Source organism: Aythya fuligula, chromosome 5 (genome assembly GCF_009819795.1).
Source record: "Aythya fuligula isolate bAytFul2 chromosome 5, bAytFul2.pri, whole genome shotgun sequence".
In the NCBI taxonomy this organism is placed as follows: Eukaryota; Metazoa; Chordata; class Aves; order Anseriformes; family Anatidae; genus Aythya; species Aythya fuligula.
Window position 1 is genome coordinate 4,903,284 of NC_045563.1, and position 13,586 is coordinate 4,916,869.

Genomic DNA, 13,586 nt, shown 5'->3' on the forward strand with positions numbered 1-13,586 from the left:
TTTGCTCAGTCCAAACTTTTTTTTTCCCCAGCTGCTCGGATGCAGCCACGTACCCAGACCTGTCACTACCGATCACATCAGCCACCTCCGTGTTTCCCGTGGCCCCATTCACCTGCCCAGCTCACAGCACCGCTGCTGACTGCAGACACTGTGCCTGCACCCTGGCACCGTGGCGTGGTCCTTCAGCACGTCCCAAGGCACGCCACTAGAAATCCCGATCGAAGAACTCATCGAAGAGAGAAACCCTCTCCGTCCGGGTCCTCACCAGCGCAGGTTTGCGGGGAATTTTCCTCTCTTCCCTCTCACAGCCCCCTGAGTCGGTGCTGGAGGTGTCCCAGAGCAGGTCCCTGGTGTGCGGCTCCCTGCAGAGCCACAGCCCGACCTTGCTGCTGCCGTCGTACTGCCCTGCGAGTCCTCCGTCCCCGCTGTTTCCTGGTGGAGAAAATAAAAAAAAAAAGGAATTCTGCTGAGAGCCATGCCCGGGCCCATGGGATTCATGTGGCAAACACCACGGGCAGCTGGGGGTGTGGAAAGAAGATCCTGAGAAATCCCAGCAAGACCAGACCACACGTCCAGGGCTGGGCAGGCCAGGCATAAATTTGGGGTTATATTTGGTAAAATTAGAAAGTCTGGCACGATGAAGTGTGGTTTAGCACAGACTCACAGGTGCGGGGGACATGGTGCTGCACTTCTGAAGAGGATTTACTGGAAGGTTCAGCACCCAGCATGGACATTCACCCCCTGGCATGATGAGAGGCCACCCCAAAGCTCTCCAGCCAGAGACGGAGCCGCTGCTGTGCGGGGAAACCCCGTCCTGGGGACAAGGTGACAGCCAAGGGCTTTGCCACCAATATCCAACGGGCCCCTGCTTGCTCCTGCCTCTTCCCCTAATGATTCAATGATATTCTGTGATATTCCGGTCTTATGCCCCTACAGCTATCCCTCAGCTTCCACGGGGAAACTGATCTGATGGTATTTAAGATGCTGGGGAGCTTTACATCTCCTTGGGAAACTATTCTGCTTACCAGGGTCTCCATTAAAATGCTGATTGTGCTCAGCGGGGACAAGGTCTCGGCTGTCGGTGCTGTCACCTCTCTGGCGAGTGTCAAGGACTTTCTTCGGGCTGAATTCCTTGATTTTTTGTTTATTGATTTTTGCCTCCCTGTGGAGATTTCGCTTCAGCTCTGCCTGGGTTTGCAAATGAGTCGTCAGCACAAGCAGCAGAGGAGCAAACACGTTTTAACAGCTCGGCGCGGCATATCGTTAGGGGGCTGGCACGGAAAATAATTACACTGCCAGGTAGCTTAAGCAGGGAAAATCATATTTGCCAACGTGGGTACGTGACAGAACATGACCCGGATGGAGGTTTGTGGTTTCTCCATGGGCTATGGCCAAATGAGGGCAGAGCGCTGAAAAAAATCAGAAGTAATTACTGAACTTTCCGAAGGGGAAAAAACCTCGTGGGTTCAAGAACTCTACTGGATAAAAAAAAGGAATGAGAAGGAGCCTGCAGGAGGGTATTCCTCACCCCTGGAGCACCAGAGATGCTCCAGGGAGCACCAGCAGGAGCCGGGGCTGCCTCTCGGTGCCAGCATCTCCTACATGTGTGGGACATTCCCCAACCCAGCGGGGAGGTGTGGGTGCATCCACCACCCTGGGGCTGCTCCCCAGCTTAATCCACACTTCCCAGGCACAGGACTGAGACCTCCTGTTCCATGGGAGAGACCCTGGGATGGGAAAACCCCGCGGAGCCTCAGCATCTCCCCAGAGCCCTCCCCAGGTTACCTCTCGGCGCCGGCGGGTCAGCTCCAGCATCTGCAGCTTGTGCAAGTGCTGCCGCCTGCCAGGGAGGGCTCTCAGGCTCTGCCTGCTCTTCTCCAGAGCCTAGAAGGGATTTTAAAACATAAATAAAGACATCTGCCTGTGCTGAAATGAAAAGAAACAGCTACGGGCTCCCAAACCCACGCCTGGTCCCTGGGGTGCTCCCCAGATGAAGGCAGCGAGCTTTTTCCTGCCTGGCCAACGTGCAGCAATTCAGAGAAGGTTTTCGCAGTGCTTGCAGTTCATCCTGCAGCTCTGGGGCATGGTGGAAAATCCTCATTAAAACCCCGAATGCATGTGATTCTGCCCCCTGTGGTGCTTCTGCTGTGGGCTGTCCAAGTCGAGATCGTGACCTGCAGGGAAGGAAGGCTGCACATGGTCGGTGCGGCCCTGCCTCGTCCTCACCTTGGCTTTTGGGGCTTCATCCGCTTCGTGCTGGCTCCAGGGCTTTGCAGGAACAATCCCCCATGGCGGGCCGGCGGGTTCAAGCCTCTGCAAGTGCAATATTTACGGTGTTCAGCATCCCCTTTCCATTGCCAGCATGAAACCTGATGCGAAACTACCTCGAGGTTTATCCAGCTCTGGTTCTAGCCTGGCTGCTTGGGTACAGGAAGGAGATCAGCACCTTTAGCAAGTGATTAGCACACCCAGGTATCACAATTTAATAAAATGTCTCCTGGCAGGTCATCCAAGGCCAGATCCCAGTTACCTGAGACCCCAGCCATCAGCCTAACACTGCCAAGCCCACCGCTAACATGCCCCTAAGCACCACGTCCCCACACCTCTTAAACACCTCCAGGATGGGGACTTCACCACCTCCATGGGCAGCCCGTTCCAGCACCCAAACACCCTTTCCATGAATAAATTCTTCCTGATGTCCAACCTAAACCTCCCCTGGCACAACTTGAGGCCATTTCCACCAAGGGCTCCATCCCTAAGCCCTGCCTTGCACTTTATGCGGGACATCATTAGTCCCCTGAGGATGAGCAGGCATCCTCCAAACGGTGCCATGCCTCTGGCTGGCCGCCCTGAACTGCTGCCAGAGCCTGGGCTGTCATTTTCAAGCATCCTGTAAATGAAGGCATCAATGCAGGAGATAAAAGGCAGCAGCAGTAAAGGAGTGCTGGAGACAGTCCCAGCTCAGCCCAACACACCAAGAGCAAACCAACTCCCTAGAGTCAATGGGAAGCTTCCACTTGGCTTCCTATATATATATAGGCTTCTGCTCTCCCCTATTTTGGGTCATACCAGCAGGTCACCTCCAAGCTGGTGTCTCCAGCCGAAGTGGAAGGGATGCTGCCTGCTGCTCCCTTGTTCACCTGCATTTGGAGCAAACCTTCGTGCCCCCGCAGCGCTGCACCGCATGTGCTCCTCCAGTCCCGCTCCCCTCCCATGCTCACGGCTTGTGGTTGGGTTTTGTGCCCACAAAACCGACTGTGAAGCTGAAAAATAATGGCACTAGATGGCAGCATGTGACACCACAAGCTGCATCGCTCCCAGACACTGCTGAGGCTGAAGGCAGAAGGGGAAGTTTGGGGCTGTCAGCTAAAGTTGTGTCACAGGCTGGAGCATGGGCCTTGCAAGGGCCGTGCTGTCCTGCTCTGCACTGCCTTGGGAAGCCTTCCTACAGGGAATGGGGCTTCTGCTGGCACTTAGAATCGAATCACAGAATCATTAAGTTTGGAAAAGCCCTCCAGGATCACCTGGTCCAACCACCCCCTACCACCAGTGTCACCCCTAACCCATGTCCCCAGGCACCAGGCCCAACCTTCCCCTGAACACCCCCAGGGACGGGGACTCCCCCACCTCCCTGGGCAACCCGTCCCAACGCCTGCCTGCTCTCTGAGCAGAAATGTCTCCTCATTTCCCACCTCAACCTCCCCTGGCACAATTTGAGGCCATTCCCTCTAGTCTGTAGCAGCAGTGGCCAAAGCACAGGGTGGGATTAGCAGCAGCTTTGTCCTGCAATGGGTGTTGCCAGTGCTCTAACAATACATAAATACAGCCAGGACAGAAATAAGATCAACGACTATAAATAATACCTGTGGCTAAGAGATTTTTAAGCAAGGCTGTGATTACATGTGGCAATTTACAGGGCGTAGCTGGGCTCATTACTGCCTCATCCTCCCACCAATTCGGGACACGTTCCTCGCTCAGTGCTGTGCATTTTAATTCCAGCAAGGAAGGCTGGAGCACAGCACCCCTGCTCCAGGGGGGTCACCTTTGTGCTATACATGCAGTGGACTGCTTGATGAATTTTGGGGGAGCACAGAAGCTCTTGGGGACAACTGGGATCGTCGGTGTGGCAGGGCTCTCAGAGCAGGGCAGGGAGGTGAGAAGCTCGCTCAAGGACTTGATCTGCAGTGGGTTGACCAGCTGGGGACAACACGGCTCTGCCAGGGGAGCCCCTCAAACCCCTTACTTGTGGTCGCCGAGGCGGGTGCAGTTTGATGATGCTGCTGCCTCCATCTGCCGGCACAGTGTCGAAGGAAAGGGGCCCTTAAAGGTCGGAAAAGAAGACAGGGGTGAAGTCACTTTGGGGCTGTCAGCTCCTAGGCTGTACCCAGCGAGAGTTTTCTGCCCTGTTTTGTGTTTGGTGCATCCCATGCCCATCTCTCTCATTGTACTCCGATAACACCAGGCATAAATCATTGTTAGCTGCAGAAATAACACGTGGATGCATCCATGCCTGCAGCTGCTAACAGCTCTGCCTGCCACGTACCTCTCTCCTTCCTTCTACAACCCCTTAAATACCCTATACGTGACCACAACTACCCTTCGTGTCTCCTGCAGCCTCATCCAGGCAGCGATTCAGGTCCCTTCTTGCTGCTGAGTCCCAGAGACATTATTATTATTACTACTACTAATAACATTATTATTATTACTACTACTAATAACATTATTATTATTATTATTATTATTATTATTATTATTATTATTATTATTATTATTATTATTATTATGTGGAACTGAGAACCATCCCTGGTGTTTTTGCTGGCTGCAGAAGAAGTGGATGACATCCAGCCCTTCTTCTTTTTTGGAAACCAGCCCAAGATACACACGTGGAGGGGAACGTGCTGCATGCCAGCAATCCCCTGTTAGTCATTAAAGCCCTGCTTTAACGAGGCTGAGCAGTGGGTCCGGATCCGTTCTGCGCCGTTGGTCTCAGATGGACGCTGCTGCCTATTTTTTTGCTTGCACAAATAAACACACGGGCAGTAGCTATTTCTTCTACAGTTTCTCTATCCTTCTTGCCTCCCCAAAACCAGCCTTGTTGTGTTTGGGTGCCTTTTTTAAGCAGTGATTGAGCTCCCATGTGGCAGAGCCCCGAGGTGGCCACCACAGTGTGCAGCCTCCAAGGAGGGCAATTGGGGATAAAACGCAGGAATTTGGAGTGGAAGCTGGGGAATGGCGTGGGGAGACAGGGAAAGGGTGTTTCATTAGGGTTAATGAGAAACCTTCCAAAAATTGCCCATTTTGCCTCTTTTTTTTTTTTTTTTTTTTTAATTTGCACTCCAGGAACAACAGATGCCCCCCACTGGAGGAAGAGGAATTTAACCAGAATGAAGCCTTGTAAAATAAACAAAACCTATCCTCTCGGAGGCTGTGCTTAGTTAGACAGCAGGCCGAGCTAATGCATCGCTCACGTAGTTTTGAGAACACACTTCTAAAAATGAAACAGGTAAAAGAAAATGGCATTTAATGATTTTTTTTTTTTTTCCCTTGCTTGTGGGGAGATTTTGGGTACAGGAGGTTTGGAGCACCACGAGCATGGACACACATTGCTACGTGACTGGTGCCTTGTGGGGTTACCCCGCTGCAAGGCATGGCTCTAATAAATTAATTAATTAATTAATTAATTATTTTAACACTGAATTTAGCCTGCTGAGCACCTTACCCAGAATCTAGCTCTAATTAAAGTAATACCGACAAGTCCAGTAGTGCATGTTATAGGGTTGTTCTGTGAGAGCCCAAGGACCACCCCCCTTGCCCCTTACCTGCAGAGGTCCTCCCGTAGGAGGTGTTGCGGAGAGGGGGGAGCTGCCCATGAAATTTGGGGGTTCCCCATTCCCCCACGGCCGGCGGGTGTAGGATTGGCCCCCCCAGCACCCCGGGGTGCGGGATGGGGTGAGTGGGCAGGTCCTCGCTGGAGAGCATCGGTGCCACCCTGGTCACCTTGGGGTGCGCCTTGGAAGAGCTCAGGCCCATGGCGCAGAGCGGGGGCTTTGGGAGAAGGAATAAACCTCGTGCTGTGCCCCCAAAAAGGCAGAGGGATCCTCGAGCACAGGGCTCCCTGCTGGCTGCCCAGCTGTGGGCTGGCTCCCACGGATGAATGCACCTGTGTGTCCTTCCCAGGGGGGTTAAACATTCACTCGGCAGCAGGGATAGGAGGAGGCCTGAACAGGCCAGAAAGACAGCACCAAGCTTTGCTTTTCACCTGCAAGTTGTTTTCAGCAAGCAGCACCACCACGGCTGGTGGCCCTGGAGGTATTTCTACAACTGTTTCTTTGGCTAAATCTTCAGTCTTTGGAAGGAAATTCGATGCTCAGAGGATTAAAAGGGTTACAGCACCTCCAGAGCCTGCCCCAGCATGGGAGAAGCATCCTGTCTTCCTGCTCCAGGCCTCGCACAGAGTGGTGGCACTGCTGGAAAAATTTGTCACCCACCTGCCTGGTGCACGGTTTGCTTCGGGTTTTTTTGTGTCCAAGGTTGGCAAATCTGCAGGGGAGATTATTCCTGAAACAAGATTCACGAGTGCTGGGACCAACATCCCCTGCCAGGGGTGCCTAAAAGCCTAAGGATCAGCTGCAAAACCCCACTGTGCTGGCCTGAAAGCACTGCTCAGCACCTTGAGGCTGCATCCATTGAGACCAGCACCTCACAGTGAAACCCTTAAGCCCCCACACCCCTGTACATCAGGGCTGTAGGGCTGCACTTAGTGTGAGCTGTGTGTGCTGCCAAGGATTGCTTTAAGCTGGGAGGTGCTCAGCTGTGAGGGACCCCACGCAGCTCTTCCCAGGAGCCCTGGGACCTCTTTGTACCTTCCTCTCATTTTGTTTATTGCCCGAAACCCTCCACTAAATTCAGTTAGGACTTGTACATGTTGACCTTGCCTAAAGTGGGTTTTCCAGCAAATGTATTAAATTCAGAAAGAAATCATTGGCCTGCAAGTGTTCTGATGCTCTCATTTTAAGGAAAATGCAGGGAAAAGCCCAAACCACTGAGCAGCAAAGGAGAACCAAGGGAGGATTCAGCACGGAGCACCTGTCCCATGCACAGCCACAACCATGGGCTGCTTCTCCCCCATCTGCCTTGAAAAGGTGTTTTCTTCTTGAAAAGGTCTTTTGAGTTAATGTCACAGCCACATGTCCTGTGTGTTTGTTTCCAAAATGCACATCTTGCTCCAAAGCCCAGGGAAGGCAGCCGCTCCAGAGCATCTCGCCTTGTCACCACGACAGGGGTGGGGGAAGCTTAAGGTCCGAAAGGAAAACACCAGGAAAAAAATCCCCAGAGGAGCAGATGTTGGTGTGAGTGTGTGCAGTGGCATAAGTGTGCTTTGTAATTTTCTTGCCAAAATCCTACCTGCATTTCATGGAAATCCCTGGCAAGCAAAGCATGACGGAGAGGAACCATGAGAATATTCTTGTTGTCATTTATGACATTTGCAGTGTGTTTAGGGGCGGTGGCGAACAAATCAAGCAACAACAAGAGGACAATAACCCAGCATCGTTTCACTGGCTGGGATCCATACTGGTGAAGGGGGCCACAATAACAGCAAAACAGCCTCAATTAATTGTCTTATTTCTTGTTTTTAATGAGATTTCTCTCACTGAAAGGCAGAGCTGCACTCTAGGGAAAACAGTGACCCTCCTCGCTTTGTAAGAGGAGCGTCGAGCCCGCTCTTGTTGGGCTGGCACAGCAACACATTCTGCCCTGAAATGTCTCAGGCAGAGAGAAACTGACTCAAACGCTGGGATTTCATGTTTTTTTCCCTGCTGAATACTCAAAGAGGTTCCTTGAAGGATCCAGTCCTGTGCCTGAAGATGCTGCCAAAAGGTCCTCATCAATGCGTACGGAAAGGAAATGTTTGTTTTCCCCATGTGTTCAGCTTGGCAGGAACTAAAATTTCAGTAAAACACATCTCTAAAGCTCTCTTGTAGTGTAAATGAATATATCGGCTCCAAAATCAGCTCGGGGTGGTGCTCAGGCAGCCATGTGCCCTTTGCTGTCAGCTGCATCGTCCCATCCGTATTGCCTGTTCCACACGGGTCACCTTTTCAAGATATTTTTAATGACTGACTGCTTCAAAAGCAGCGGATGAAGCTCTGAGCCCATCTCTTCAAATGCTAAAAAGACATTTAAAAGACTACGTGTGCACACAGACCTTACACCTCTGGGTTTAGTGCAAGGGGGATGCTTGTTCGGGTGGTTCTTCCAGCTCCTGATGTGCAGCCATGTGATAAAAGAGCCTAAGCTACGGTGTTTTGTTAGTTTTCAATATAAATGTGTATTTTGTTAGCTCTGCTGGTTGCGGCAAATACTTTATAAGGACAAATATTACAGATAAAAACCATCAGGTAGACGAGAGTCAGATTAAAAGCTGCATTTGTAATTATCACCACGAATGGCTGCAGTTGCAGCAGCATTAAGCCCTAACGCCCATGGGGACAGGGTGATTTCTGCACCACCCTCTGGCCCCAGCCCTGCCACAGCTGCTCCCGGGCTCAAGATGCCGCCAGCGTCCCCCCAAATTGTGGGGTTCATGTGGGACCCCGCAACTCGCAAGCCCACATGCACCCATTGAGAGGTGAGCTTGTGATCAGCACCCTTGTACATCGTGCTCTTGCTCTTATTTAATAACAAATAAACATGGTTTTTGCTATTTATATAACCAATAGTATTCATCATGAACCCCGCCTTAATCTTTTTCCTTTCCTTTCCTTTCCTTTCCTTTCCTTTCCTTTCCTTTCCTTTCCTTTCCTTTCCTTTCCTTTCCTTTCCTTTCCTTTCCTTTCCTTTCCTTTCCTTTCCTTTCCTTTCCTTTCCTTTTTCCTCTCCTCTCCTCTTTTTTTTTTTTTTTAATTTTATTTTATTTATTTTTTTTTTCTGGTAGAAATACTCTCAAAAAAAGCCCTCCTAACTGGAAATCAAAAGCTCCAGTGCTGGGCAGGCTGGTAGAGTTCAGCAATCTGCACTTCTTTCCATTTGTTTCTACTCTTCCTAAAAATAAATAAATAAATAAATAAAAATGTTTCTGTCTGCATATCAGGTGCTCTCAAATATAAAAGTCATCTTGCATGATTGATCCTAGGAATGCTGCAACAGAAAACAGCCATCCTAAATTACAGTGAGTTAGGGAAGGATCTGGCTTGGCTGGTTTGTTTGTTTTGGCTTTTGAAAGGTTTTGCACTGCAGAACTTCTATAAGAAAAATATTTGTTTGGCCCAAGGGAAAAGCTCTAGAAAATGGGAACTGGCATTTTCCAGGGATGCAGAGATGCCGGTGATTCGGGGAGCTCAATCTCTACGTGAGAAGCTCGTTGTTCAGCTGGGAATGCAGTTTTTCTGCAAGGAAAAAAATGAATGAATAAATAAATAAGCCCTGAGTGAGGTTGGTTCTTCTGCTGCGTTCAGTAAGGGATTTCTTGCTTCCAATAAACTGGGAGGGAAGGTGTCCTGGCAGCGCATGGCTGTGTCACTGTCCCTGCTGATGTCCTGGCTGTCACGTCGATTTGGGCATCAGGACTGAGCCTTTGATTTCCACCGCCTGCAGGCACAGCACGTAATGGAGAGGAGACAAGCGTGCAGCACCAGAGGGCAAGCAGCACTGCAGCATGTCTGTTATTATGTGTGGAGTAGCTTTCATCACAAATTTCACAACAGCGTAACCTAATGAAAGATTAATTCTTCGCGTGACACAGGATAATTATTCTGATAAAGATCCCTAATAACAATGTGAACATCAGCTTCCCTCACAAATGGCTTCTCGAGACTTCTGTGAGAGGTTTGGAGCTGCTTTCCGAACCCACTGCCTTACCAAAAGATTGGTATATTTTGAAGCTAAATTCACACGTCCAATTTTGAGATTTAACTGGAAATGTCCAAAATTTGTATCCTTGAGAACAGTTCTACTTTTGCCACCAGAAGACCAGTGATGTAGACTTCATCCATATTTTAAACCTACCAGCTCAGTAAGACAGGAGCTTAAATGGTTTTTATTAGAAAACGTTTTATTGTGGTTATTTACACCCTTTCCTTGGTAAGTGTATAAATGTAAACATTTATTATAGATGTATTTCTCTTATCTTACATCCCCAGATCAGAGTAAATGTCATCGTTAAGCATACAAGGAGTGAGGAAATTTAAGCTATATTCACAGAATATACATCCGCGTGCAGTTCAAGTCCGCCAGCCCTAAGCTAGTGGTATAGACACTGTCCCGTTAGCTCTGCTTCTGCTTCTCGTGTGTACGCTGGAGTCTGTGATGTCGTCGGCGTGATCCTCGCTCTTCTTCTCCTTTAAGCTGTTGATGAACCTCAGGGTGATTTCATCCCACTCCTCGGGGAGCAGCATCAGCAGAAACCCGATGCAAATGATGATGGTGGCTCCCAGCCTCACCACGCTGAAGATCATTTTGTGCTTCAGGAGATCTACGGCTGTGAAGGAAAAACAACAAGGCCGTCAAAACGGCAGCAGGATGAACCACAGCACCAGAGCAGCCTGGCAAAAACCTGTGTGTCATGCTCTGGCTGTGACACATGCCACATCGCCCCAATGTGCTCTGGTGACCAGCTCCTAGGGTTCAGAGCACGGCCTCAAAAAAGGAAGCCTCAAAAAGCCAGTTTAGCCTCAAAGCTTCCCTTTCTGCTCTGAGAGGGAAAGTGTTTTATGGCAACTCTTTTATCTGTAGCAGGCTGAATCAGCATAGCACTTCCTTGTGCTGCAGAAGTCAGCGGTAGGGAGGTCAGAGAGCTGGAGATGATGTCTCCAGGCCCAGCCTCCCAGCTCCACGAGCTGCAGTAACAGCACATCTGAGCCCTTCAGCAGCCTCGTCCAGGTACCGACAACCACATTTCACATCTCTGACCTGCACACCCCTATAAATAGCTGTCTGTTTGAAAACGTGCTCAGACACCTCGAGTTGCAAGGCCAGGGAGGTGGAGGAGGAGATCAGAAGAGCAGAGACAGCAGCTGTTCAAGAAGAACGAGCTTTGGCCAAAAATCCCACGTACACTCCCTGCCCTGGTGCAGCATGGCAGGTCACCAGCATGGTGCTGAGCCACGGCAGCAGGATGCTGTCCCCTGCCACGTCTCAGCAAACGTAGTGGCAACCAGCCTGCCCTCTCCTGTGCACGGGATGGATGTACCCCATCACTTCCAGGGCAAAGAATACAGATTATTAAAAAAGGCTTTTACTAACTGAAACACCCCCCATCACCGGGAGCAGCTGTGAAGGTGAATGAGACGGGATCATTTGTGAAATATGCGGCAGCAGATTGTGAGCATTTAGACAATAAAGTGCTTCTGCTGTGCGTGTGCCACTGCGTTTGTTTCTCTTTCAACCAAGGAGGGCGTTACTTGTACCTGCATTGCCAGGGACGCTGAGCACCGTGCCGATAGAGATCAGGATGGGGTACGTAAGCACGACGCCAACATTAACCAGAATGTTGAATGCTGGGGGGAAAAAAAAACAGATAAATTAATATGTGATTATGCAGAAAAGCACTAGAGCGAGGCATTTCTCCTCCACCCTGACCCCAAGAGTATGACGGGGTGACAGCAGCAGGGAACCCAGACTCTAATGGGCACTCAATACAATTATCCTGTGAAGCTGACCAAGCACGCTGTAGTGAGACCACGGTTTTGCTGCTATGTCGAAGGCAAGCTGAAAGCTGAGAGAAGCACAAATGCTCAGCACCTTTAATTTATGGATTTATGGGGTGTTTTGTTTTGTTTTTAATAACAACCTCCCCAGCCAGCTTCAATTTTCTTGAGGTATCATGAGCAAATTGTAAAACTTCCCTTTCATACCATCCTTTAGGGTGCTGCCGTAAGGGAGGCAGCAAGCTCTCAGAGCCAAGGCTGGTGCTGAGCAGCGTGGCACTCCCTAAACATTCCTCCTCTGCTGGTGGCAGTCCCCTGTGTGGAAGGAGCAGGTCTGTCTGCTCCACAGTGCTGTTTCCTCCTGCTTGGGGTTATATTTTCAGGTGGTGCTCTGGGCGGTAAGTCATCCCTGTATTTTTCCCCTTGGGTGCTGACAGAGAAGCTGCAGCTCAGGTTGGATTTGCTTCAAGGAGTGGCAAAGGCTTGGTCTCCACACCTCAGCCCTCAGTCCTGCCACCCCGTAGGATGGCTGCACTATGGGCTACATACTGGCAATGGCATCCTCTTTGTTTCCATTTAATATACTTGCAGTGGAGACAAACCTCTTCAATTATGAAATAATAGAGACTTTAGTAAAGGAAAGTATGTTCTTATACCTCTAAATAAAAACACCCTGGGCTGAATCCAACAGCTTTTCTGCCTGCCTGACTACAGGATAGCCTTGGGGCTCTGAAAGAAGCGTTGTGGAAGAGAGGAGGGGAGGTGGAGGCTGCAGGAAATGACACAGACCAAGTGTCCCACCGCAGCGGGTCCCCGTATCGGTGTGTGCACACCAATCCACATCAGCGCATGCCAGGAGCTGCTTGAGTACATACAGCCCTTTGAAATTCGATTTATAGCGATCAGACTGTGCCTGAGACAGGGAAATATCAATAAAACCACTGTAGGAACGCAAAGATGAGACGCGGACAATGAGTAAGGCTGCTTTGTGTTTATTCTCTGCTACTAAGATTCGTGTTAAGGCTTCCTATGAAAATTGTTACTTGCTCATCAAGGAGTACCCATTTGCACTGGGACCAGATTTCACTTGTGAGAGCTTTGCTGCTAATCAGGGGGGAAATAATTGTGTCTGAGGCTCACTCGGTACTGGGGGCAGGAGGAGGAAACAGAGAAACGAGTACTTGTGTTATCACATACCTAACCAGAGGCCAGCCACTCCGCAGAGGTAACCCCACGGCACGGCAGAGAACGGCGACCAGTACTCCACTTTGGTAAAGTACAGTATGATGGGAGTGACCGAGATGAAAATTAAATTGAAGAAGCCCAAGGTGGAGACAAAATGAGCGGCCTCCCCGAAGTTTGCACTGCCAAGGAACATCTTGAACAAAACCTGCAAAGGAGAGGAAAGAGGAGGGGTTTAGGCTCATGTCTGCCCTGAAGATCAAAGGCCTCCTGCACAGGGTTCTCCTCTCATTTGGGGAGAGCTGGGCACAGGGGCAGACCTGACCAGGACAGGGTGCCACAGCCCAGACTTTCACTCAAGAAGAGTTTTGCAAGGGAGATTTGGGGAAGATTTTTGCCTTATTTTAGCTCAACGAGAGATACTGTGTTGTTATTAGCAGGGGGAAGGTTGAGTCTGTACAACAAAGCTTAGCACAAAGTGCAAAGAGGAGTGGGTGTAATTATGAACCCAAAGACAATGTGGTCCTTGCAGTGAAAGTTACTGGAGGGGGGCTGTGAGAGGAATGTCTAGCCTGGAGAAACTTGCTTCAGACTAGCTTCAAGGCAGCATGAGCCTTGTGGAGGATTTGCCCTAGACAATCCTAAATTCACACACTTTGAGGGACTCACAAATGCTCACAATGAATTTATCAGAGACAGCAAAATCTAAAACCAGGAGGCAACTTCTCATCCTGCTACACCCAAGTCTGAACTTCTCGT

The 13,586-nt window shown here is 50.0% G+C and overlaps 2 protein-coding genes across 4 annotated transcripts in view; both read right to left on the bottom strand.

The window, feature by feature from the left end:
- Positions 1-205: 205 nt before the first annotated feature.
- Positions 206-10,156, bottom strand: CCDC198 (coiled-coil domain containing 198). The gene is made up of 7 exons (XM_032187847.1): positions 10,132-10,156; positions 5,820-6,071; positions 4,244-4,320; positions 2,227-2,313; positions 1,786-1,884; positions 1,026-1,188; positions 206-432 (listed from the first exon to the last, which is right to left on the bottom strand). Exons 1-7 carry the CDS (start codon positions 10,154-10,156, stop codon positions 206-208), a joined length of 930 nt encoding a protein of 309 aa, XP_032043738.1.
- SLC35F4 (solute carrier family 35 member F4) overlaps positions 10,034-13,586 on the bottom strand; it is a 102,009-nt gene continuing 98,456 nt past the window's right edge. For all 3 annotated transcript variants that reach the window (XM_032188936.1, XM_032188935.1, XM_032188938.1), the window contains 3 exons: positions 12,843-13,035; positions 11,406-11,495; positions 10,034-10,477 (listed from right to left, as the gene is read on the bottom strand). In XM_032188936.1, the coding sequence (XP_032044827.1) occupies positions 10,236-10,477; positions 11,406-11,495; positions 12,843-13,035 (525 nt within the window). In that variant the 3' untranslated portion in view covers positions 10,034-10,235. The remainder of the gene's footprint in view (positions 10,478-11,405; positions 11,496-12,842; positions 13,036-13,586) is intronic.